Below are 27,458 nucleotides of genomic sequence, written 5' to 3'. Positions count from 1 at the left end.
TAAATCATTATAAGTAATGATAGTCATCACTTTTTGACTCCTTAACCCTAACTGCCACATTTTGGCCACCAGTAATTTAATTAGGCCCACATACAAACCCAAATATTTGTAGGATCATTCATGTGCACTTTTAAGATGGACAAAGACTCTGACTCGGAGACAAGTCACCAAATGTCAAACAGAAAATAGATGTAAGAGACAGAGGAAGCTAGAGGCGTGCGTGCTAGAGGTGAGCGTGCAATAATAATTTATCGCTGTGGTTTCCGAGCGCCTTGAAAGCACCGTTTCGCTGACCTCATCAGGTATCCCAGAAGCCTCTCCACCAGGAAGTGGTATGCCGGAGAAGTCTCTGGTTTTGTTTTGACAATGATGGAGGAAGAAGAATTTGAATTTGCTGAGGATTTGGAGGCTATTTTGCATCTAACCCCAGAGGTGCAACTAGCCATTGAACAGGTAGGCGTTTGTACTCGTTACTGCTGTAGTTTTTTTAAGCGTTGCTGCTCGGCTTGGTAACATAAAGCCAGCTGTTAGCAGGCTAACCCATTCAGCGAGCTCCATGGATGTGACACTGCTGTTTTACTACGACCGCCAGCTATAAAACACAGAATTTCCCAGCATATTAACAATGTTTAGCTTAGAGAAAAGTTTGTTAGGTAGTTTGAGTCTTGGGTGAACGTTAGCTGGGAATAATGTTTACAAAGCTATCTTTATCTATAGGATAACACAGCAGCTTCCATTATATACTCACTTAACAGCATGTAGTTATATTCAGGTTGTCAGTAATGGTGAGCTGCAGTTCTTTCAGGACAACTGTAAAAAGTCTTTCAAGAAATTACCGATTTGAATGTTGAAATCATCCCAGTCCACCAGATGTTCAGTGAGGCAGCCGTGGCTCTTTGACTGAAACGTCTTTTGTCTTTTATGTCCAAGGTTTTCCCCAGCCAAGACCCACTGGACAGAGCAGACTTCAATGCTGTGGAGTACATCAACACACTATTCCCCACTGAGCAGGTGCAGTCAAGTGACACGCAAACATCTGCAGACAGGCTTACACTTGTCATTTTAGTGCCACCCATCGTGATATCGCATAGCTATACTGTAAACTGACACATGTGGACTGACAGTTTTATTTTCTTTCGTTAGCTGAGAATTACTTGTGTTTTACATGAAAATGAAAAGCACAGGTGTTACTAAAGGTATACTTAACACTAGCAATGTCATAGCGTGACAGTGAGCCAGCATGCACAATAACAGGACCCTGAAACTGAGACAGCTAATTGAAATTCAGTCATCACAAATTTTACTATTTACTCCTGAGTTTGTTTTCTACTGCGAAATGTCAAAGTGTCTTGACAAAGGCCTGTTGATTAATAAATTGGAACTTTATCTGTGAATGGATGAAAATGTATTTTATTTTTCTGGTGTAATACAGATAACCATTATTATCTTGGAAAAATAAATGTGTAATATACATATAGGGCATCTGTCTGAAGTCAGTTTACAGGCCATAACCTTGATTAGGCTTTTACAATTAAAGTAAAACAACAACAGAAACAGATTCAAGATTAAAAACAGCTGAACAGAAAAATAGGTTTTGGTTAAATTTTATGTTCACCTGTCTGCTTGTGTATGTACTTAACATGCCAGTGTATCTATTGATATATATGTAGATACTGTATCCATATATAATACATGTATGTATACTCCATCTCCATGAGGGGTCACTGTAACCCTAAACTTAGTGCTTATATACCATAGAAGGGTTCCGAGTAGTGCATGTATATTCACCTACTTTTGTAGGTTTTGTGAGTAATAATTCAACAGGGGAGAGTTTACACCTGTCCTGCACGTGAGGAGTGGATATTATAGCACAGATATAATAAGGGGTATTACTCATAGAAAAGATGAAGTGTGTCTGTCTGTGACAAAATGTTTCAACTTTAAGTCAAAAATTGTGATTTTCTTTTTTTTTAGGATGTATGATAAAACATAGCTCTATGTTTTTTTTTATGACTTCTTGTCTTTTTATTTACACTCAGTCCCTGGCTAATATCGATGATGTAGTGAACAAGATTCGTCTGAAGATTCGGTGAGTAGATGTGAACGACGTAATGATACATCATAGTTGTGTGTAGTTTACCCTAAATGTGACTGCTGTTTTGTGACACATTTCACAGGCGTCTGGACGACAATATCAGGACAGTGGTGAGAGGCCAGACCAATGTGGGTCAGGATGGCAGACAGGTGAGTTGAGCTGCAGGCCATGAAGGACCATACCGCAGTGGTTAGACAAAACTGATCAGATTTGTAGTCTTATACAGCATAGCTCCTCATACATCACTGTAGAAACACAGTATATGGACCTTTTATGCCATGAATGGGGGAGATAAAAAAAACAAACACATTTGCATATTGTACATGCTCACTACCACGCTTCACATGGTGTTTAAAACATCATTCTTCTCCTGAAGTTAGAATAGTGCCATTGGTTACTCCCAACACAGACAAACATGTTCCTCCACCTCTCCTGCTCTTTCCTTTCTCCACATTGCTTCCATGGAAAAGGACAAGATGACTCAGATCCATTCCCGCTGCTCAAACTGCCCGTCTTTACGGAAAACACGTCTGGGAAATAGATTCCCGTATGTAAATACTTAGGTTTCTTATAAACCCAGGCTTTTGAGTCTTTGCCTTTTCTTGTGGGAACTTGATGGAAAAGCACAACTCCTGCTGATTTAATCCAGGTCCTTGCTCTGTCAAGGAGTTGTGGCTTAAAGGGAACGTGACACCTGATGGGTGAGCCGTGTATGTTCTGACCAGCTGACATGATTAGGTGTGCGTTGTCGTCAGGGTGTCTGGCCCGGTGGCCCTGTCTTTCCCAGTTAGCTACCGTTTGGTAGCGGAAAGGCTCTAAATCCCCTCCAGACCAATAACATTATACAGTCACACACAATAATTTTAGTTTATTTTTCCAGCCCCACAGAGCCATTCCAACATTTCCAGAGGGAAAATCCTTTCTGCAGACGGAAAGATGGAGAGGTGTTCATTTCAAGATGGCGATTGAAACATAAAGACATCAAAAGAATAAAACCAACAGGATCAGCAATTTTAGTTATTTATACTGTTGACTGTACTCACTCACTGAGCTAAATACAATCCCCAGGTTGAAACTCAAAATGGTGACATTTATAGAGAAGGATGGAGAGAGCAAGACGGGAGGAGAGAGAGAAAGTGGAGGAGGTCTGGGGAGTGATTTTCCTTGTGTTTTTTTTTCTGTAGAGAGCCAGTCAGTAATATGCTGCAGGACTGGGAGCGTGGAAATGTGACTCTTAGTGGTCAGACCCTGGTGGCTAATAGAGCTGATATTTAGGGTGTCGATGGCTGTGTTACACTCAATGTGTTCTTGTTTTTCTTGTCCTCATTGTATTGACTTTACTGCACATTTAACATTTGTCCTTTAATTTACTGTAGCAGCTCGTTATACGATTAAAGCTCTGTTGAAGGACAGGACCCTCAAAACCAGTGTTATTACCTGTTGTGAAAAAGTGACAATTTTTAACTGGCTATGAGTCCATATAGTTTTGCGTGGGTAGTTCCAGTGAATGAATACTCAAGAAACACGAAAAAGGCTGTTTCATCACATTAAGACAGATGCATACACACACAGCCACACAAACTACACAAACTGGTGACACTATGATTGACTGTAAATAGATGGTGTCCATTCACAGAGTCGTGGAGTCCATTATAATGTCATGAACTCTGTCGTTAACTAGAAATGATCACAGCTCAGAGTAATCCTTCTAACCTGCATGATTTCCTAAAGTGCTGAAGATGAGAGCAGATTGTGGGAATCTCCCCAACAGTCTAGCTGCATTGGCGAATGCACACAAATGTGCGTGCACACACAGACACACTCACAAAATATCTGTATCTGGTTGTAGTCTGCCAGCGGAGAGTTTCCTACCACACACAGCTGCCATTGTACGATGTTCTCGCCTGCCCGTTGTCATGGCAATGTGGATACCACATGCACACCTGCTCCACAGTCAGCTGAACTCAATATCACAGTGCTGATGAAGAGGTTGTTTTGCATTTATTAGTCTTTTTGCAATGAAAATTAAGGACGTGAAGGCATTTTAGTTGGAATCCATGTGTGGAGGTTTGAGTCAGAAAGGCTCATTAACAAAAGCAAACATTTGTAATCAATTACTGCCTGCCATTCACATTTATGTTAATTGGTTGTTGTTGCTTTTGCCATAAAGAGATGTTGTGCAGTTTACACACACACACACACACTCACAAAGTGTCACACCTTTAATAAGTCTTGCTGCTTGCAGAGGTTTTCTATCTGGCATTTGCATTTTTCTTTCTCTGTATGATTTTTTTTTCTTTTTTTTGGTACATGTGAGTGTTCTTAATGCCCATCGTGGTATCAAGAGGACTGCATTAGTTTAATACAGTGTTGGGTGGTCTTCCTATAGAATCCACTTTAATGTAAATATTTAATGTTAACTCAAAAAAAGCTGTTCATAGCTTGTTTTAGTCTCCATGCTTTCAACTTCTCAGAGCTCTCTTATACTAGAAGACTATACTATATTACTCGTACTCTAAACTTTTACAGTTTTGCTATGTTTATAACTTTCTGCTTTCTGTAGTTGTATTTCTTAAAAAAAAAAAATCTGGGTCACTCTGCAGATTCTATCAGCCTGTTCCTCAGTTATGTTTACAGGCATTTTCAGTATAGCTTATTAAATCTGACTATTTCATCATCTGCAAACACCAACTGTGCCAGAATTTTGTACAGTTTTCCAGAACTGAATTTGAAGGCAAATGGAGCATGATAGTAGTAGTAGTAGTAGCACAGCAGCATATTGCTATATGTAACAGAATGTGTTAGAAGTGGTGCTGTGGGTGTTTCTGTCAGGCTTAGCTGTAACAAAACAATTTTTCTTAAATTGTGATTCTATACATAACATTTCCTGATCTACTCTTTTCTCTGTTAAGTGAAACACTCCTTTCCCTAAATTGTTTCCCTAAAAATGTTTACATGAAGCCTTGGGCTCAGGCAGTGTTCCAGCTGTTAAAATTAGCCTGTTGGGTTGGTCTGAGTTATTGTCTTTGGCCCTAAATTCAGAAGTGCCATTTAATATACCCTCTGCTTTAGAACGCTAAGCTGATGTGTGTCTAAAGGAGGAGTGAAGTGTATCCCAACCCTGTTCAAGCTTTGGAAGGAAGCTCCCCGCTCCTTTTTTAAAACTTTATAATGCCACTTAATGTATGCCATGGAACATGTGCAGCTTATTGCATGTTAGAGATACACTTGTGTGCATGTTCGTGTTTGTGTGAGAGTAGATAACATCTTGGGCATGGAGGCGCCTGCTGGGCAGTGGTCTCTCTCTGCTTTCCTCAAGGCTAAATACAGGAAATGAGCGCGAGGAACCGAGCCAGTTTGACTCAGCTGAGTGTGCATGAGCGACAATTGCAGCCTTGGAGGTTCAGGCCCCCTCTCCATGCACTTTGTTTGCTCAAGATGTCCTCCAGGGAGCCTCTTTAAAGATTCAGTGGCACTCCCTTCCTCCTCACTCTCAGATCAAAGAGTAATCACATAACCTGCCTTCATTTTTCCAACTAATTTATTCACCCAACAACCAAAGGGTTTTATGAGGCATAAAAAGAAAGACTGCACGGAGTGAGCTTTTGCTCACCTTGATTGAAGATTATTCAGAACTTAACCCAGAGAGTTCCTCTCTGTTTGGCCTCCATGGCAGTCTGTGTTGACAGAAAATCATTTCACACAGAGTAGATTAAGTTTTAGCTTTGTATAAGAACATTCAGGTTTAAACTACCCACAGAGGGTTAAATGCCAAAATGGTTTTGTTGAGATTTTATGAGCTGATCATATGGTGCCATCTTGACTTTGACTGTGTCTCCACAACACTGGCACCAAGCATTGCTCTTTGACACCACTCAGGAAGGAAAATTAATCCTCTGCTGTCACTGCAAGCTGTATTTATGTGTGTGTGTTTGCACGTGCACAATTTTTGTGTGTTTGTTCACTCGCTGTCCACTTGTTTCCTAGAGGTGCTTGTAAAAGTGGTAAATTCCTTGCACAGCTGGTGCCGGCTGTTAGCATTCCTTGTGTGCATGTGTGTGTTTGTGTGAGTCTGAGGGGAGTCAAAGTTGTGTCTGCAGTGCTGCCACTGCATCGAGCCAAGTGAAGCCAATTACCTTGGCATCAGATGTCAGAGCAAAATCTCTGTTTAGGACCATCAAAGAACAGCTGCCATGTCAGATGATGGGGAAATATTAGAATAGCACTTCAGCTATCTTACAATTGTATCTGTCTAATGTTATCTAATCCAGTCTGGCTTTATAGGCTGTTAAAACTGCTAATGATCTCTTTAGCCTTTATAGTGACAGTCTTTATGCGGAGCTTAGCCTTATGGCCTGTATGTCAATTTAAGACCTATCGATGTCATATATCTAGATAGGTTGTCAATTAGACGTCCAATTAGTCTGTTTGACATTGCCCCCATTCTGGAGCTGGGAATGGGCATTAGCAGGATAATTTTTCACATGGACCAAAGCCAGCGGTGAGAACGGATATAAAAAAAATATCCCTTGGAAATTTGACCCAGGCTGGCACACATTAACTGACACAAAGATATTCCCTCCACCATGCTTCTCAAAATTATTAAAATATTAAATATGAAGATTTTAGAAGCTTTCTTTTTTTCAGGAAATAAATTGAGATTTTTTAATATATATATATATATATATATATATAGGGTGATGCATTTTAAGCAAAATAAGAAATAAATCAGTTTTACCATCAGCTGATGACAGAGTTTCCATGTTCTCTGCCCATGAATTTGTGGGTAACAGAAAATCCAGACTTTTGTCCCTTTTGTGTCATTTTTGATATTTCCAACAGACACCAGAAGACAGTTTAATTTTTTGGGTTGACTCATTTGCAGCTGATCCACAGTACACAACAGGCTGTCCAGCTCAATGTATGACGGTACAGGGAGAAAGTTCATTTGTAAGGGATGAAGATGGAAGATTTTGTGACCATAGATGCACACCTTTATTATGTCCACTCAGTGGAGCTGTGGCATGATAACTTCACTGTTATCATGCCACATACTCCACTGAGTATGTGAGAGTAAACTAAAGGAGAGGGTGTTCATCTCATCCTGTCAAGGTTTTGGTCAAACAGTTCTGTTTGGTTTTCCATTTTTCCTTCACTCCCTGCTGCTGTCCCTGCCTCGAGTGTTATTCTTACATTATTAAGGATGTGCTGAGCTGGGCTTTGGCCTCAGGGGCCCAGATTTTTGATCCTGCTCAGACCACTGATTGTTAGTGTTGCCCACTTTAAGAATAAACACACACACATGCAAATTCTCAACGGTTCTCACAGTAGTTGAAAATGTGTCTTCATTGTATGTTTCATAAAAACTATTTGTTTTGTTTGTTCTGTTTGTTTCGTGCAGGCTTTGGAGGAGGCCCAGATAGCCATCCAGCAACTCTTTGGCAAAATCAAAGACATCAAGGACAAGGCAGAGAAGTCTGAACAAATGGTACACACACACACACACACACACACACACTAAACTTAAATGCCTAACCCTAATCCTTACCCTAAAACCACATAACCACAGAAAGGCATGCACACACACACACACACACAGACAAAGGTGGGACATTACCCTCGCACTGGAGAGATACAACCTATATCCTCCCTGTGTAACAATAGAGGACAGGGGTGAGAGTTATTTGGCATGTAGGAGCAGTTATTTTTTAAACCAGCGGGTGTGTTGTTCATCTTGCTCTATTGCTCTTTATCCGATTGCTCCATCCACTGAACAGCTCTCCTACATTCGCTCACCTATTCTTTCTTTTTTCTTTCCAATTTCTGTGCTTTCTTTACCTCCTTCTTTCTTCCCGCTCTTTGTCTTTCTCTGTAGACCAGCCTGTCTGACTTGTTCCTCTTCCTGCACAGGTTAAGGAGATTACAAGGGACATAAAGCAGTTGGACCATGCCAAGCGCCACCTAACTACATCCATCACCACCCTCAACCACCTGCATATGTTGGCAGGCGGTGTGGACTCTTTAGAGTGGGTATCGTCACATTTCACACCAAAAGACTCCCACATTTCCCCCCTAACGCCTATTTGACCAAAATAAAGCATTTTAAGTTGACTCTGTAGTTGGGAGATACACCCATAATTTTAGGATGAAGCATTATTTGCTGCGTGAAAGTAGAAGATAAACCTTATATAACCTACAAATCATCGGTTGAATGATAAATGTTTTATTTCAGTCTATGTTTTCAGCAACATTGATAGAATTAGTGGCCTGATGGGTAAAAGCTGCTACTGTGCTGTACTGCAAGACAAAAACTTAAATCCTGTGTGCTTTTTAAGTGTGTTTGAAATTGATTTATATTTATAAGTGAGATACAGTTAGATTGGTGCTAGACAAATAAGGATACACCTGTTTACATGGGCATTTAGCTTAAGCCGTTTGACTGTTATAGTCTTTTTTTTTCATGTAATAATAATGAAATAATTCATGTGTGCTGTGTTCTAGAGCTATGACCAGAAAGAGGCAGTATGGCGAGGTGGCCAACTTGCTGCAGGGAGTGGTCAATGTGCTTGAACATTTCCACAAGTACATGGGCATTCCACAGATCAGACAGCTTTCTGAGAGGTAACTAATATGCACACACTAAAACACACACACTCACCAGCAAATGTGCTTAAATAAGGCTATTTCTTTACATATTTTCCTTAAGTGTATGTCAGCTGCATTGCACTTAGGGGTTTAGTACCTTGCTCAAGCTCACTCGAGTTGTTTGGTGAGCAGCATAGCTGTAAGACGAGCTCAATTCCAGTAGCCAGTTCAGGGCTTGATCTCTCCTTACAGCTGAAATACTCTCGTCAGCTGAACTGTTGAAAAGTGGTTACAGAATTTGGCTGGAGGTATTTTGCGTATTACATCCTGTTTATGCAGATATTCACACACATACACGCACAATCCCACACATACAGGAATGCACAGGAAGGAAACACACTGAATAGGGTTCTGTAATGCCAGAATTTCTTCCATAGACAGAGATTAGGGGCATACTCTTCTGAGGGTGTGTTTTTATCTCCATGTTTGTGCTTCTAGTTGAGCGTGTGAAAGATGCTTTTATCACATTATGCACTTGAGATTGTTCATGATTGTTGTTCAGTTAATAGTATATTTAGGAATGTTTGTTTGCTCGAGAGAGAGTCATACCAATATCTGGGTGTGGTCTTTGTTTTAAATACACACACACACACACACACACAGACACACACAAAAAGAACAAAGTGCCTTATTATGCGGTTGTTTCCCACAGCTCTGGCTGATTAAATTTCCATTTTTACTAATGTTTTCCAAGAACACTAGAGTCAGCTTGGGACACGTTGGCCAACTTGATGTTCAGGTTCAAAGTGGTGTTGATCCCCCAAAACAAGAAAGGATGACCTTCTGTTCTGTTTTGACTGAGGTGTGGCAGACAGTGTTCATACCAAATAACAGCTGCGTGGAAGAACTGACTCTGCTGGAGAAACAGATGATAGGAGAGACACGGGGAAGGGAAAGATATGAAGGCTGGGCAGACAGCTGGACAATCACTACTTCTCTGTGAGAGACCTGGGCAGACTTGACACATCAGCCCCCACAGTGCGGAGCAGAATCAGACAAGGGACAGATGCACAGGCAAGCAATCGATAGGACAAACATAGGCAACAATAGACAGAGAGACAGTATGAAGCCACATTTTCAGCAGTAAGGCAAAGCCTTTACATGTCATTGTTACCTTTCAGTCAGACCTTTTTTTGTGTAGGGCATAAAAGCAAGAAATTTTATATTGAATTCTGAATTCAAACATAAAACAGAAAAAAGCTCTACTATACATCAGTAAGCTGTAAACAATCAATTACAAAATATTTAAAAAAAAAAGGAAGGAGGGGCTTGGTAAAAATATCAGTCAGTGTGAATGTAGCATGACTATTGAACATCATAATAATCTGATAGCAAAGTTGTGACTAAATGGAGTCAATTCAGCTGTCTCCCTTGAACAGGATCAACTTTGATTATTTTTTAATAAGCCTTTTCAACATCATTACTTGACTCACTACTCAGCTGTCGCACACACAGACACATGCAGTGAGTGGCTGTATATATAGACACCTGAAAATCAGCTTATCAGAGTGTGAGACAGCTGAAACAGGAGCTGCAGGGCAGTGTGTGCGATAAGAGACTCATAACCAGTAGTTATGAAGTGGGAGAGAAGTGCATTGTTAGATATTTAATAAATAGTGAGTGCTTGAAATGAAGGCTACCATTTCAGTTCAATTCTGGACAATTGTCATGACTTCCAGAGCTATCTTTGGTTAACCCAGCCCGGATGCCTTTGGATGAGCACACACTCTCTGAGGACTGGACAGACTGAGATTGTAGACCTCGTTATATAAGTGTTTCTCTGTCACACATCTCTGTGGTTGCTTTACTGACCAGAAACCAAGGTATTCACCTTCATACAAAACACATCTGCAAACTAGTGTTCCGATATTAGGATTGAAAAACATCTACCAAATATAGGGAATAATTGGTGACAATTAATGGTAACAGGTCTGATAGACACTTGGCAGGTGCCAATAAAGTTACTGTATGAAAAACATTTTTAAAATGTTCATTTTTAAAAGCTTGTACACCAGTGAGCATCAAAGCTCAGGTGGCTTCTGTGACACTTGAAAAAAACATCACTGTTAGTGTTTTGTCAGCAGATAACTTGTGTACAGCAAGCTGATAGCTTTAGACTTAGTGCTGGTGAGGGACGACAAGCTCCCACATAAAAAAAAAATCATCATTTAGATAGGGTATTTGACTGAGAAAACAATGTAAAGTTCAGTGTTATTGTTTTTTGTCCTATTTAGAGTAAAAGCAGCACAGAGTGAGTTGGGGACTCAGATCCTGGCAGATTTTGAAGAAGCCTTCCCTTCTCAGGGCTCCAAGGTAAATATGTTATATAAGAATTTTTTTTTCTCAACAAATATCTTCAATTTTCATCTATTAGTACATTTTTCTTGTCCTCTTCTCCCCTTGTACAGAGGTGTATTTTTAAATTTTCATATCACAATCCATCCAGAGAACAGGTGGTCCCAGTAATGTGCTGAGAGATGCCTGTCTGGTAGCCAACGTGCTGGACCCGCGCATCAAACAGGAGATCATCAAAAAGTTCATCAGGCAGCACCTCTCAGAGTACCTGGTGCTCTTCCAGGAAAACCAAGATGTGAGTAAGAAATTGAATTGCATAATGTACAAGGTCATATCGAGTAAAAGTAAATACCTAACCACCTAAATGAAAATGCAGAAATTAGATATTAATGAAAATGTACTCTGCCCTGTTGCTCAGGTTGCATGGCTGGACAAGATCGATCGCCGCTACGCCTGGATCAAGCGGCAGCTGGTAGACTATGAGGAAAAATATGGACGCATGTTTCCTGAAGAATGGTGCATGACAGAGCGTATTGCTGTGGAGTTCTGCCACATCACCAGGTAGTCACATGTTCTGCATATATACTATATGGTGTAGCAAAAAAATGCCTGTCAAGGGGCAAGCATTGACACCAAGCTGAACTCTATGTTATATAATTAATAGATTTAATGAACATTGTATACCTTGTTTCTGTTTAAAAGGAAAGGAAGGAAAAAAGAGAAATTGAATTAAACAGGCAGAAACTGAAAAATTGGTTGTTGAACTTTTCTGCATTATGAAGTGAACCACACTGGCATGGCATGTCTGGCATGACTCTGTTACTCGGTGCAACTTTCTGTGCGGTGACGTAGGTGGCCTACATGAGCAGTGACCTAGTGTCCACACTTCTCAGTCTTTTCCCCTCAGCTACACAAGAGAAGAAAGTATTGGGCAACGTAATCTGTGTGTTGCTCCAGGCTGCAACTATCAATAAAAAAACATCTGGCAAAAATCATAGTGTTGTTAGAAACAAGCCTGACAAGACATGTTTTTGCTAAAAGAACAGATGTAAGAGTGCTATTGTGTACTTGCAAGGATTATTTGAAACATTTTGAGATTTTAAAATGTAAAATTGAAAGACAATACACTCAAACTGTGTCTATTTGTTGTCTATTTTGTGTGTGTGTGTGTTCCTAAGGGTGGAGCTAGCGAAAGTGATGCGAACACGGGCCAAGGAGATTGAGGTGAAACTACTTCTGTTCGCCATTCAGAGGACCACAAACTTTGAGGGTTTATTGGCCAAACGCTTCACAGGATGCACCTTGACTGACGCACCAGGAGTGAGAAAAGCACACACACGCAATACATGTCTAACAATACAGAGCTATTTACTTAAGCTACATCAGTTATTTAAACTGAAAGAGCACAAACACGACGTTTAAGTTTAAAGATAGAAGTTTGAAGATAGAAAATTAGATTATGGATTGTAATTACAATATAATGCACGCTTCACTGACGTCTTTTTTGCAGTATGAAATGTCATCCAATCACAGCACCTCCACCAAAAAATCTGTCATATGGCAAGTTAAAGTTTACATGCTCGTATACACTATCCTCCACTGAAACCTTATGATTTTCTGAAATACCTTCAGTTAGGTTTTGTTGTACTCTAAGGAAAATGACAGCTTGTCTTCCTATTGTTTGTACCGTAGTCACACTTCATGAATCTGCTGATATGTATTTAAACACACACACACACATGCACATGGTACTTTTGGTGTCACAGCCTGAAAAGACCTTTTAATCCAGGTCATTTTGGCGTGTGGAGGTGGAAGCGACACGCAGAGGATGGACAGATCATAAAGGGCACGATTAGTTTTGTTGGGGCACAACTAGACCAGGCTTGTTCAGAGCTGATAATATTTAGCCCAGACAGAGGCCCTTTTGTCTTCAGTTCAGTTTTACACCCATGCCTGCTGGGTTCTGTAATTCAATCAGGGATTTGGCTGAGTGGAATTTTATAATTGGAGGTGCAGTTTCATCAAAGCCTCCCATGAAATGGTCTACATATACATGAAACCTGGAATGTATTTTATAGAACATAGTTTATATTGTTATAAAAATAGTTCCTTTCTCTCAAGAGTATTGTTACCACAGGATGCTTTGGTGGCAGTCTAACCACTTAACATGCTCTTCTAAATCAGCGGCAGGAAAAAAAAAAATACTAAAGTTCTGTTTTTTTTTTTTACAGCAAAAAAGACCAGAGAGCCCTCTAGATCCAACTAACCCCTTCCTGGAAGATGAGCCAGGTGAGGATGTTGGCACAGAAAAGGATGAGGATCTGGCCAAGGTAAGTTCATGTGGACGTACAGGGACCGTCAGAAATTGCTTCCTCTGATGTGGCGCTTTTTTGTCGGCCAGAAATATGACTTTTGATCATGGCAGTCCATTGGTAGTCCCAACTTATAATCATGCACCTATGAGGCATTATCTTGTCTTGGCTAGTTAGAGCCTGTAGTAAGCAAGAAATTGTCAAAGAACTGAGCAATCTATTGCTCCACTAGTCTAGAATAAAAACCTTAATTTTAGGTTACTGGTCAAAGAAAACATACACTGAATTGTCAGTTCACGATGTACACTTAGTTAAAATTGCACCTCTCTAGTAAAACACCCCTACAACGAGGCAAGACTAAATATTAGAAACATCTCTCGGTGTAGCACAAAGCAATATCTAGCTGTAGCCTCCAAATTGACGGTAAAGTAACAGTAATAATGGTGATCAGCACCTCTCTAAAAATGTTTGAACAAGAGCTGAAAATTACAACCCTCATAAAGGTAGAATTTATCACAGAGCTGTTGTATTAGACTATATCAGTGTGTTTTTTTTCTTGAAAGTCAGTTTCTCCAGTCTTCTAATATGTAATGTATGGTACGGTATGGTTTTCTATGTTCAGAGATTTGACATTTACCTTTTGCTGACTGAATTGGAGGCAAAACATACACTCACTGATTGGATGATTGAAACTCAGGGCAGCTACAACTAGAACCCGTTATTTCACTAATAGCCCATTTTCCTCCTCTCTCCTCAGCCCAGGAAGCCCAAAGCTCCGGACAACCCTTTCCATGGCATTGTCTCCAAGTGTTTTGAACCTCATCTATATGTCTACATAGAATCTCAAGACAAGTGAGCAACACACACTCATACAAGCAGACAAGAGCAGATTAGTGCCGTGGTACACAGACCCAGAATCGGGAGCAGGTTGTGTGTAAATCTGGCTCATGCATCCTTTTTCCATTGCCCGCTCATCAATCAGATCCCCCTCCTCCCATTCTACTTCATTGCCTCCTCTGTCTTTCCATCTCTTGTTCCTGTACATGCCTCTGTCTCCACTGTGGCAGAAATGTTTCCCATTAGCTGCACGACCACAGACGCTGGGAGAAAAAGAGAGAGGGAGGTTGAATAAGTGCTGCCGTAGCAGATCTGCCTTCTTTTATTCCCACCTCTTTATTTTCTTCCTTCTGGTATCCCTTCTTTAGTCTCTTTCTTTTTGTGTAAATTGTGTTTCATTCCTCCCCTCTTTATCTCAGCCTCTTGTTCTTTATTTTTCATCTCTGCCTTTTCCTTGCTGTCTCTTCTTCTGTTTTCCGTCTGCCTAATTTCTCACCTCCCCTTCTACCACCATCCTTCTCTTCTCCTCCATCAGCCCCTCCCCGCCCCTCCCCTCCCCCAGTCATGGTGATCGCTCCTGAAACTGAACACAGTTCTGGGACTGCTGTGCTTGCATGCAGCCCCTGGCTTTTGGCTCTGTGGTGCGTTTAATGCTGTTTGTCTGTCCAAGGGAACGGGATTGACCTATTCTGCAGCTACAACCTCATTTCACTTCAGTCCAAAGGCCTTAAACAGGCAACAGCCAGATCAGCCTGTCCCCAGTGGGACATAGCAGGAGAGAACAGTGGCCTGCTTGTTTTGTCTTTGGCTTTAGTTCCAATATTCAGTAGGATTGGGCCACACCAACAGACTGTGGACCTGTTGAATGTAGTACTGAGGATTTTGATATGCTTGGAATATATTCTCCTGTTTATCCATCTGGTTCTCTGTCTGTCTGCCTGTTATTTTATCCTTTTATTTATTTATTGGGGTTACAGACCAATCATATGTTTTTAATGTTTAAATGTTTTTATTTGATTCCTTTAATTCCTTTCATGTGCCGCTAATCCAGCCACCCGTGTGTGTGCACATGTTTGTGTGTGTGTGTGAACCTGTGTGGGTTTGGCTTGTACATTTTTGGGCATCTGCAGGAACCTGGGCGAACTGATCGACCGGTTTGTGGCTGATTTCCGAGCACAAGGCCCACCCAAGGCGGGCACGGAGGAAGGCGGAGCAGTCCTGCCCAGCTGCGCTGACCTTTTTGTCTATTACAAGAAGTGTATGGTGCAGTGCTCCCAGCTGAGCACTGGAGAACCAATGATCGCCCTCACAACCATCTTCCAGAAATTCCTGAGAGAGTACGCTTGGAAGATTCTCTCTGGAAACCTACCTAAGTAAGATTGGTTCAGCTTTGGTTATTTAAAGAGAGAGTTATATATTAGAATTCCACTTTCTCATATAGGAGAAATAGGGGAATACTCTTTACATGTACCTGTGGTTTTCAGTGGAAAAAAAACTCGTCCCTTACTAGAATTAGTGTGGCCTTTAGAGACCAGTGGATGCTGGCTCTAAGAGAGCCTGAGTGATTTGAAGGGACAAGGAAAACCCTCAGCTTCTCTCTTCTCACTTGAAACACAAAGTCATTACATTTTTTCCACAAGTCAGAGTCTCAGTAGAAAATCTGACTCCCTCTGCTCTGTGATCTGCTGGCTTTTCTAAATATTATACAGAAGAAGATATTAAAGTAAGATATTCTATAATATTTTTTCGGACTTTCAACAAATACCATGAAAGGGACAAAACCAACAGTGAATCGGTTTCACTAACAAGTATTGTATGTACATTCCACCGTGCCACAGACCTCCGTTGTTGTCCAAAAACTATTAAATCAGTCCCACAAACACTGTCCTGCTGACAGAAACGCTCACTAGCATTCACTCGCAAGTATTTCTATTGTTTCAATGATCTCCATGCAAAAGAATCATTACATTTTCTGGGCTGTAACACAAACACAGATTTATTTAAGATGAACTTTTCAGAAACAAGCACGTCACGCCCATATTTGTTAATTCTTTTGCTATGGTGATGGGGCTGTTTAGGAGTTTAGTTTTTAAGTTAATGTCTTCAGTCCTCTCTGTGTTTGATGGATTGGGATGGCCTGTTTTGAGCGATCTGGAGTTGGTTATTTTGTGGCAAAGCCTTATATGCTACCAGCAAAAACATCTCTGGCTCATTGGCCACATTAGAACTCATCACTGGCTGTGGTGTACTCATACTCACACACACACACACACACAGAGGCGTGCTCTGTTTCAGATATGCATGCATGCTAATGACACACTTGCGTTCGCTGACTAATGTATACCATATTCTGAGTCATAAACAGACACTCAGTCAGAGATGCACTCGGATGCTTTGCAAGTGCGTACACTTACAGACACATGCAGACACGCTTGTCCAATGTGGCGCGCTGTGAATTGGTTTTGCGAGGTTTTGAAAGGGGCCCCTCGAAAGGAGCTTGAACTATGTTGTGGTTTTGCCCACATGTCTCTGTTATGACGTTTATTAATGACTGGGTTGTCGTTGAAGCCTAATTGGCCCAGCATCCCGACACTTGCGTCTGCTTGTAGTTATGCCTGTTGTGTCTCAGTTACTAAAAATGGCTTTTCTTACCTGTGGTTTAAATGTGTTCAAAGAGTTTTTTTTTTTAAGTCTACACCAAAGGGGGTCCACATCAGTCAGCCTTAAGGAAAAACAATACGCAGAATCTTGGAGTTCAGTTCAACTCTGATGCCTCTCTAAGCATTTTTCCCCTCTGTATGTTAAACATGCCTTCTTTCTCTATCTCTTTCTCTTTTTTTACTGCTCTTTTTCTCACTCTCCTGTTGCGTCTCTCTCTCACTCTCTCTATCCAGGTCCAGCAGTAACAGTGGGGGTCTTACTATCAGCAGTCTGCTGAAGGAGAAAGAAGGCTCAGAAGCTGCAAAGTTCACTTTAGATGAGCTTTGTCTGATCTGTAGCATCCTTAGTACTGCAGAGTACTGTTTGGCTACCACACAACAGGCATGTATACACACTCATACACACAAATGCGAATAAATGTGTGTCTTTAATTGATCTGAACCAGGGATTTACCTGGAGTCACAGCATGTGCTAGGGAACATAAGAGATGTCTGTCATTGCAGTAGTTACAGACTTTTGACTTATGTTTCATCACCTAGACAGTTATGATTACAACACAACCTGAAAGGTTTCACCCATGCTGTGTTTTTTTTTTTTTTGCAACGCACGTACAGCAAATCTAAGTCAATATTTTAAAAAAAGATCAACACATATTTGAAGGGGTGCTCTCTAAGTAATGAAACATTTATCTGTTTATTTGTGTGCTTTCATGTTTTTGTTTGCATGTGTTTCAGTTGGAGGAGAAGCTAAAGGAGAAGGTAGATAAGGTTTTGGTGGAGAGAATTAATTTGACTGGGGAGATGGATACATTCAGCACGTAAGTGACAATTGCAGAGCAGCAACTTTTTTCTAATAAAAACAGACTTCCTTCTATAATGTGAAGAGTATGTTTTAATGGTGTCATTTATACTTTTTTAGTGTAATCTCAAACAGTATCCAGCTCCTCGTTCAAGATCTCGATGCCGCCTGTGACCCTGCGCTTACTGCTATGAGCAAGGTTGGACGCAGTCACATGCGCACACATTCAACTTATATAGTATTTAAGATGTTGGAATCAAATACTGCTGCCATTCATTAAAATTGAAATGAACATCATCTCTTTAAAAATACTCTCATAAGATGCCATAACACTGTGTTACTGGTTGGTTTGGGAATGTCATTATTCAGAAATCTGAACATTTCCACATCAAAAATATGTCCTTGTTTTAATATGTAATGCATTTAAAGGGATTATCGCGTAAGCCTAACGATAAACAGTATTTGAAACAGTACTGGTGCATAATCTCTGATTCTGAAGCTTCACTCTGTCCTTCATCTCTTCTCCTCAGATGCCATGGCAGAGCGTGGAGCACGTGGGTGACCAGAGTCCTTATGTGACGTCAATCATCATGCACATTAAACAAAATGTGCCGATCATCAGAGACAATTTGGCCTCAACCCGCAAATACTTCACGCAATTCTGCATCAAGTTCACAAAGTACAACACATACACACACACAATAATACTTACTTCCTCTCTAAACTGCAATTAAAGGTTCTTAAAGTTGATATATTTGTCACTTCTCTCTTTCTTTTAGTTCCTTCATTCCTAAATTCATCAACCACCTATTCAGATGTAAGCCTATCAGCATGGTGGGAGCTGAACAAGTAAGTTTAATTTATGCTCTTTCGTCCCAAAGCCTCCTTTTAACTGTGCTGTCAGTCACCTACTTAAGCACACTCTAAGCTGCACATGTATGTGCACTATTACAGGAGTATTACATCAGAACATCCGTGCCTTACATTCATTATGTGCACTGGGATACATGTTTCATCTTAAATAATCTTGAATGTCTTGTGCATCCTACCCACCAGCTCCTCCTTGACACCCACTCCCTGAAGACAGTCTTACTGGATCTGCCTTCCATAGGCTCCCAGGTGCTTCGCAAGGCACCTGCCAGCTACACCAAGATAGTGGTGAAAGGCATGACCCGTGCAGAGATGATACTCAAGGTGAGGGGCATGTGCATTGGGGGGAAGGGGGGGGGGTGCTTTCCAGGTACAAAACAAGTATGACAAGCACCCAGCCGAACCCTCTTCAGATGAATGTTGGAAAAACACTCAGCCTCGTTCCTGAAGCCAGTAGAGATTAGTTTAAACAGTTTACCTTTCACGGTATAAACTCAGAATGAACTTGCATCTTTAACTGATGGATTTTAATGAGAACCTCTATCTAAATACAACCTCAACTCTAAATACAAAATAGTTCAACTTAAACACATTATCAGAACCACTCAATTTTTATGGGACACTTCAGATTTTATGACATTTAAATTGGGTGGCTAAATCCATGCTGGCCATTTTTACAGGCAAAGCTTCAGTTTCTGACCTTTAAAGGATCTGAACGTTAGATAGACCCTTTTGTGTAAGTGAGTTTTCTTTATCTCTTGTTTGCCATTCAACAGATTTAATGTTGAAACTCTGACATATCCAGTTAAACATGACAACGCTTCACAAAGAATAGTCTGGCACAACCTGCAGCTAACTGCTTTTTCCACTGATTAAGGTTCCGTCGTAAGACGCAGCAATAGACTTAACAAACATTTCTCCTTTAAGTGTTTGTGGTTTGACTGGCGAGCCAGTATTAAAATGCTTGCCTTGAGTCACTCAGGCAGATTATGTAGTTTATTTTTGGGCAGAATAACCCTTTAATTGTGTCTTTAACCCCACTCACAATAGCATTTTATGAGTATGTTTCCATAAAATAAGCCACCTCACGTGAGGTAGGAAGGGCATAGGAATGGAGCTCAGGCTCTACTGGTTTAATGAGTGAGATATGCGCCAACACAAGACACACACACACACAGTATATGGTTGACCCAGAGCCAGTGGAAAGGTGTGAGTGAAAGAGTTAGTAAATAAATAAATGCATGCAACCATGCGTCTACTCACGAAAACACACACCCACACATGCAGTATAACATGTTATATACTGGATGTTGTTTTCAGTGTGGAGAGTAAACACGGGATTCAGCCAGTTAGCCTTGCCTCAGAACTACCTTATGAGACCCTAGAGGACACTGGTATGTGGCTGCCATAGATTAACCCCACCCTAATTAACTGTCCCTGGGGTGTACAGAAATGTGCACACACACACAGTACATGTCTGCCTGTCCCTTTATTTCCCTTAGACTCCCAGGAGACCTTCTTTCCTTCCTGAAGTTATCGTGGTCAGACTGTCTTGATGTTTATAGCAGTCAGTGTGACCTGCTGTAATTGTGCTATGCCTGCCTTGCCTTTGCTGTTGATTAATGGCAGACAGAAAAATCCTTTTGATTTATGGCATTATATTGTAACCACTCTTACACCCTGCCTCAGACTCGGGTCTTCAGACTAACTTTGTTTTTGAAGCTGTCCCAGACGTTGACTGTCAAGCAAAACCCTTTCACCATTTCATATTTGATTGCCTCTTCTGACTGTTTTCCTCTGGGATGCACACTCTTTCATATCGGCTGTGTAAGGCCGGTCTTTGTTCCCTGGAAAAATGCCCTGAATGTATATACATGAATTTCCACTCATCTGCCACACATTAAAGGAGCTTTCACATTATAGAATTATAGAATGCATTCACATTAGCCCACTACTGTCTGCTTTTTCTGAATTTGACTGCCAGTGGGCCCCTTCAGCTGGAATGTGATATATATGGCTTCTAAGAAATCTCACAGACATAGCTGACAGTGCATGAAGGCCTTTGACTGATTCATGTGTGTTGCTATGACAGCAGAGGACAAAATCATCATTGAAGAGACTAGAAATTTGATACCAGAAGAAATATCAAAAGAAAAAAAATACCTAACAACATAACAAACATAATAAGAAAATTCTCAGTAATACTTATAGAGATAGATTGTACAATCCTAACAAAATTTAAAAGGAGAGATAATGCTGCAGAAAATAATACAAATAAGATACAACTGCATATTGTATTTTGCCCCGGGTAGCAAAAAGACATGAAACGATGACTGTGGATTGCACCCCTCTAAAAAGGCTCTTCTGAAAGAACTATACAAAGATGTCCTCTGTTCTTCTGTTCAAAGAGAAAGACCATCTGAGTAAAAAGACGTTTTTTTTTTTTACTGCAGCCCGCATTTTAGCCATCGACTTTGTGTAACATCAGGGTTCTTCACAGGTAATTGCTTCCACCTTGGGCTGAGATTGAAGCTTCTGAAAGACAAACCCATCGAAAGAAGGTCAATACAAGAATTCCTCTGACTAGCCTCAACAATAGTTTTAAATTACACTCTGCAATGCTGTGACTTGACATTAAATCTGGCTTACCCCCTCCAAGAAACTGCCATTCAGTGGGACAATTGAAGGAGCACTTTAAGTTTTCAGAGCTCACTTTGAGATTTCAACATATAGGCCACTGTAGGTTTCCTTGCACATTTCTAATAGCTAAGCAGACAATAAGTTCTTTGAACTGGAACAGTATTGTTTTGGCAAGTTTGGATTAGTATTCTGAAGAACTTGTAAAAACTGTCCAGAGGGGAAGCAGCAATAATTATTTTTATGATAATTTTTATCAATACCTTTATTGGTATTTAAACATAATTATTTATGGGTGGGGCTACAAGATGATATATCACAAATAAAGTAGATGAGCTAATCACAAATATCTATGCTGTAATCAGTACAAAACTGACAAGCAACCAAAATCTGTTTTGCAAACACCCCCCACCAACCCCCCTCCCATATCCCTCCCTCTGGCTCCCTCCCACCCTGGACCTTATGGACACGGAGAACAGTTATATTATGGATTTTATTATAGTAATTGCTTATTTTCATTGTGAAATATTTTCTGTTTTTGCTTGGCGGATATTGGCAACCCAGTGTTCTATGCTTGCTATGCCTATAAAGTCAAGAGGCCATATCTGTATATTGACAGAATGAGGAGCTTTCCATCTAGAACCTATTAGCCACTTGGCAGCTGTAAGGCAAGCTAGCCACTTCTGGAAAGTAAGGAATAGTTTGGGGACAATATGCTTGATAGCATTTCTGAAACCCTCTTCCAGAACTGTGCAACCCTTCCCACACCATATGAAAAAATGTGCCCACTGCCTTTGAGTGCAAAGTTTGCAGTTTGGTGATGGTAAAGTTTCATTCTACGCAATGTGTGGAGAGTGAAGTAAGTTCTGTGTATGAAATTAAAAAGAATGGCTTGATGGTTTGGGTTGCTGGAAGATAGTTGCGAGTTCTGCCAGATTAGTTTCCAATTTGGGTTGGCACTGTTTGATGAGAGGTCTGCCTTCCGCAGTCTGTCTGTAGATAGGGGCTTGCAGGAGGCCTTGTGCAAGATGGAATGTATTATCGAGACGAGTCCGCTGGGGCTGGTCAGAGCTATATGAAATGGATGTGTGGAGGGAGGTATATTCCAAAGTGCACCATAAGTGTGCATCGCTGTGGAAATAGAAAAAGAAAGATGTGCCGGGTAGATTGAAACGTTTCTTGATGTCTTGAAATGCTCGGGGGCTCACAGGACCATAAATGTCACAGAGGGTGTGCAACCCTTTATTGCTGCATTGAGGAAATGAAATTGGTTGACATCCCAATTGGGGGTTACTGTTACAAAAAATGGGAGAATGAAGATACCAGCTGGACAAAATTTTGCAGTGCTTTTCAGCAACACGCCAGGTTATTACTTAAGTAATAATCGAGCTGAATTTATTTCTTGATTGTTTAAGTGAAATGGAGCAGATCAGATCGTGTAACCTCTGAGGGTCTGCCATGGAAGTTAGATACACCAAATCCTCCCTGGTTGTTTCATCTTTGGAGAGTTGACAGTTTCAGTCTGGATTTTTTTTCCCCCATATAAATCTAGATGTAACACAATGTTTTTCTTTCCAGTGGTCTTTAAGTGGCAGTAAAAGTATCACTGAGCTAAGAAAGTTGATGTTTGAGAGGACATTAATTTAATAAGTGAGAGTGAAACGATAACAGGAGAGTTTTTCATCTTTGTAAATCTGTTCCTACTTCTGTCATAAGTTACTTGTAGTGTTTACTGTTAAAGAATGGACTGACACTCCTCTAATTTGATGTTCTGAACCACAGGAATGTTGGATCTGGAGGTCATCCGACTGATGCATTGAGTGGCAATAAAGCAGATTTACCCCTTTAACTTAATATCCCAAGATCTGACTAACATTATTTAGTATGTTTAGAGGGTGGGGAAGAAACTGAGGGACATCCTGGATAAAAAGCAATGTACAGCCCTGGCGGCAGGTTCAAGAGAAAGAGCAAATAATAAAGGGGAAAGAGGGCAGTCCTGGCAGGAGCTACGAGATACAGGGAATTGTTTAGAACAGATGTTTCCTGTCAACACCGTAGCAGTGGGGTTTGAATAGAGAACTAGAATCAATAGCATTCATTATTTTAATTTATTTATTTATTATTTTTGTGGGCCACTCAGGAGCAGCGAAACAAGCTTTAAGCACAACATTGACATATTATCACCTTGTAAAATTCATACGAGTTCGCAAACTGTTTACATATCGAGCACACAATGACTAACATAAATATTTGTTAGGAGATTGTGATGTTAAATCCTGAGGGATATATCTGGCTCTATAGTTGCCAAATGCTCCACACTGTTCACCAGCTAGTTGCTAACTTTGTCCCTCTGCTGTTAAGTGCTTGACAGGTAGGGAACACTAGGTTTATCAGAGCTTGTTTGCTTAAAAAAAATCCCAGAGCATTAAGATTGAACTAGAACTATAATATTCTGTGTTGTAAAACAAAACAATAAGATGAAAGATGCTAAAATGCTCTGTAAAGTTGAGGGGAACTGCAGAGTTGGCTGATCATTGTCTGAGGGTTTGTCACTTTGACTGAGCCCTTTCACATTACACAGTCTTTTGGTCCTTTGATATTAAAATATTGATTAGTGCAGCATCAAACTAATGCAATATTAGTTGCATTAGTTTAAAGTTGCTCTTCAGTTCACAGAATAGTCCATGTACCTTTTAGGCTTCTGCTTATGTAAGATTCCTTAAATCTTTATATAGCTGTCAAATGATCTACTTTGAGTGTTAAAGATGAAAAAACTGGGTTGTCTGTCATGTGAGCCAGTGCTCAGTTATGTTCAAAGCGCATAGGATTCTTTCTGTCTGTCTGAGACGGCCTCTCCTGGCCCTGTGCAGTGCCTGTGAGACGTGGCTGTTTTCCACAGTCTTCCATCCCAGCTCCACCATAGCTCCAACGCTCTCTTCCCTACCTCTGAAGACCTCTTCTGGGGGAGTATTTAAAAGGCAACCCCCATCCCCACCCTTGTTCAGGCCTGAATCCCCCCCCACCCCTGCCTTCCCTCCTCACTCTGTTTCTGTCTCTCTCTTTTAATGCCAGTTTTCATTCTTAAACTCCCTGTCCCGCTTTCTTTGCCTTTTTTTTTTTTTTTTTTTTTACAAGTTCCCTACAGGCCTTTTCCTTGGCCTGGCTCCAGGACAGTTGCTAAGTAAATCACTCAGTCAGCAGGGGTGGTAAGAAAGCAAAGAATTCCACACGATCCTGAGCCTTTCATGCCTGCTCTTCCATCTCTGTCTCTCCTGCTTCTGATTCCTCCACTCTCTCTCTCTCTGTCTGTCTGTGCAGCTCACCTACTCATGTATTTTACCTTGAGTGAAAAGAGAGCAGTGACACTTGAAAAGGAAAGATTGGACCTTTTTGAAGTGAAGGATAGGAGAAACATTTTGTGAGATGGTCCCTGTGCGCACGCATATCCATGAGATGGGAGGTGGGGGTCTGTCAGCCATGTGTTGGTCTGCCTGCTTTGTAGCGGCTGCAAGAAGTGTTATCCGATCCACGTTTTCCACCCAGTCTCTATTGTTGGGGGGAAAAAAAACAACCAAGAGAATCCATTCCAGAAAGACTTATGCCCCATTAAACTTTTTCTGCCTGCTTTTGACTAATGCAGATTTTTGCCCAGACTCATTATACCCCTAAAATAATTACTGGAGAAGCTAATTCTTGCCCACTCATGCATGGAGTAATTGGTGTGTAAAAGAAAAAAAAAAAGAGTGAGGAGTGGGTTTCTAAATATAGAACCATAGTCTCAACTTTGTTTGCTGCAAGAATTACTTGGTTCTGTCAGTAGTAGCCCCCCTCCCTCGTTCTGGGCCATAGCTGCCCCATGTGGGATCATTTAAAGATCTCTTGGGTCGTCCCATGCTGGTGCACAGGAAAGGAGGGAGGGGTGAAACCAACATTAAAAACTCTACTTTTCCACAGGTGGTGATGGCCCCACATGAACCACCAGTGGTGTTTGTTGATAACTACATCAAGCTTCTGGCTGATGGCAATCCAGAGACCTTCCAGAAGATTCTGGACATGAAGGTCAGTTGGTCAGACCAGTAATTTAAAGGAATAGTTCAAAATTTTGAGAAATACACTTATTTGCTTCCTTTCTGAGAGTTAAATAAGAAACCACTCTTATATCAGTATCTTCAGTATGAACACTTTAGTTTTTGTATGGTTTAAATACATAACGTCACAATTAGTGAGCCTTAGAGGTGCTGGTATGCAGATATGTTAGCTTTGGACAGAGCCAGGCTAGCTGTTTCCCTCTGCTTCCGGCCGTTATGCCAAGCAAAGCTAAAAAGCTGCTGGTTCCAGCTTCACACTGAACACACAGGTACAAGGGTAGTATGGATCTTCTCATCTAACTAATGGCAAGAAAGCAAATAAGTGTATTTCCCAAAATGTTGAACTATTGCTTTAACATTGTAACATTGCATCTCCTCTTATTTTGCCTCTGTGTTCTCATCTGTTCTCATGTTTTCCCATGATTTTCCCATGATGTGGTCTAATCTGTTGCTGTGAACCAACACACAGTTCTGGACTATTGGCTTGTCTTCTGTGCTAAAAGAAATTTTTTAAATACTTTGTGATTTCCCCTGTGTTCGTGTGTTTTTGGGTGCGTAGGGTCTGAAGCGCAGCGAACAGAGCAGCATGCTGGAGCTCTTCAGACAGAGGCTGCCCACTCCACCCTCGGGGGCTGACGGCGGCCCCTCTCTGTCCTTCAGTGCCCCCACCCCTGAGCAGGAGTCCTCCCGCATCCGTAAACTTGAGAAACTCATCAAGAAGAGACTGTGAACAGACACACACACACTGAAACCTTATCTTGAAAATTAAAAAGGCTGCAGGATGAGATCGTCTTCACCTCTCTTGTAGTTGTTCATCTCAAAGACTTTGAGCTCCATTCGGTTATCGTGGAGAATTACAGAAAGAGCAAACAGTTGACTGACAGTACTACCAACCCATGCTGACCTTGGATTATGAAGAAACTTCTTCAACTGCTACTTCCTGTTGCTACATACTGTATGTCATTTACTTCTGTAACTTCCCACCTTTCTTCTCATGACACTAACGTCTGAGCCTTCTAACATTATATTGTTGCACAGTGTATTTGCACTCACAAGGCAGAATGTAGTGCTGTACTAAATTCTGCTCAGAGAGCCACTGGCTGCCTCTCTGGGACATGTCTAATCCATGATGATCACAGGCCGCCTGATCCTAATTAAAGTTGATGTTTTCCGAATATAATGTACTCCAAGGATAACCGTGGCTTTCCTTGGTTATTTTAATTTAAAGTGGGGGATATCAGGTTGAAATTTGTGTTAATCTCTTCCATCCATTAAACTAGACATGCGTCAAAGGTTTGGGGATTGTTTGTGTGAACAGTGACCTAAAACTAATCACTAACAAGGGTTTCCCTGAGTAAGGGACAAAGAGGATCTTTGGATCTTCTGCAGCTTCAGTGAGACTTGAGGCCCTCTTTGTGTTGGCATGTAAAATCTCTCTAGGTCAACTAGGAAATTAGAGTCATCTAACTTAAGTCTTTAATTGGGCCTTTGCCTAGAAGAGAGGGAATGATTCAGTATATACTGTCTATGTAAACATAAATGCACATGTGCTTTATAGTTCAAAATATTCTTTTATAATTTAATCCCTTCTCTTTTGCAGAGGCACAAAAACAAGATTTTCTTAAAGCAAGTGTCCATTTATCCATCCATTCAGTTGTACTCTACTCGCAGGTCAAATTACAAACTCTACAGTTTGGAAAATACTTTTTTTTTTTTTTGGTTATAAAAATGGACTGAGACAAAACAAGACGGCTTTGTCTCAACACTTTGCCAAGTGCTCTCTGAGTTCCTGAAGCTGCTCCCTCACGTCTCCTCACTGATGTCAAATACAGTACATCACAGTCTCTGGAAGAAAACAAAAACCTATTCGCAGTCAATTCCCTGGTTATGGTCGCTGAGTTTGATGCCAGTGCCTCTCATGTTTCTCATGCCCTTGTAGATCAAATAAAACTAAATACATTAGTGTAGACATTCCTGCCTTCTGGTACAAAATCTTGCGTGTTTGTATTGTCTGACTGTAAAGCTACACGGGCAATTGTTGAACACTATTAAAACATTGCCACAGATTTTTTTTTTCCGCTTGTGCTTCATCAAATGGGTGTATACTGCTTCAATTTGCACATTTTTCACAATACCAGGAAAAAATATCAACCTGATTTTACCGAGGTCCAGTGTTGAATGAGCAGCTTTGGACACGTTCCCATGACTGGCTTCGTCTCT

At 40.8% G+C, this 27,458-nt stretch overlaps 1 protein-coding gene across 1 annotated transcript; it reads left to right on the top strand.

Moving 5' to 3' along the window:
- Positions 1–331: 331 nt before the first annotated feature.
- vps53 (VPS53 subunit of GARP complex) lies at positions 332–27,296 on the top strand. The gene is made up of 22 exons (XM_041047112.1): positions 332–453; positions 931–1,011; positions 2,040–2,089; positions 2,178–2,244; positions 7,497–7,583; positions 8,006–8,121; positions 8,597–8,716; positions 10,975–11,053; positions 11,187–11,330; positions 11,454–11,596; positions 12,214–12,355; positions 13,267–13,365; positions 14,105–14,199; positions 15,315–15,557; positions 17,079–17,226; positions 17,580–17,662; positions 17,764–17,842; positions 18,174–18,322; positions 18,423–18,492; positions 18,700–18,837; positions 25,105–25,209; positions 25,798–27,296. Exons 1-22 carry the CDS (start codon positions 367–369, stop codon positions 25,966–25,968), a joined length of 2,496 nt encoding a protein of 831 aa, XP_040903046.1. The 5' UTR covers positions 332–366; the 3' UTR covers positions 25,969–27,296.
- Positions 27,297–27,458: the final 162 nt, after the last annotated feature.

The sequence above is a fragment of the Toxotes jaculatrix genome, chromosome 9 (genome assembly GCF_017976425.1).
Source record: "Toxotes jaculatrix isolate fToxJac2 chromosome 9, fToxJac2.pri, whole genome shotgun sequence".
In the NCBI taxonomy this organism is placed as follows: domain Eukaryota; kingdom Metazoa; phylum Chordata; class Actinopteri; family Toxotidae; genus Toxotes; species Toxotes jaculatrix.
Note: the sequence above shows the minus strand (reverse complement) of the source record. Positions and strands in the feature narration are given on the sequence as shown.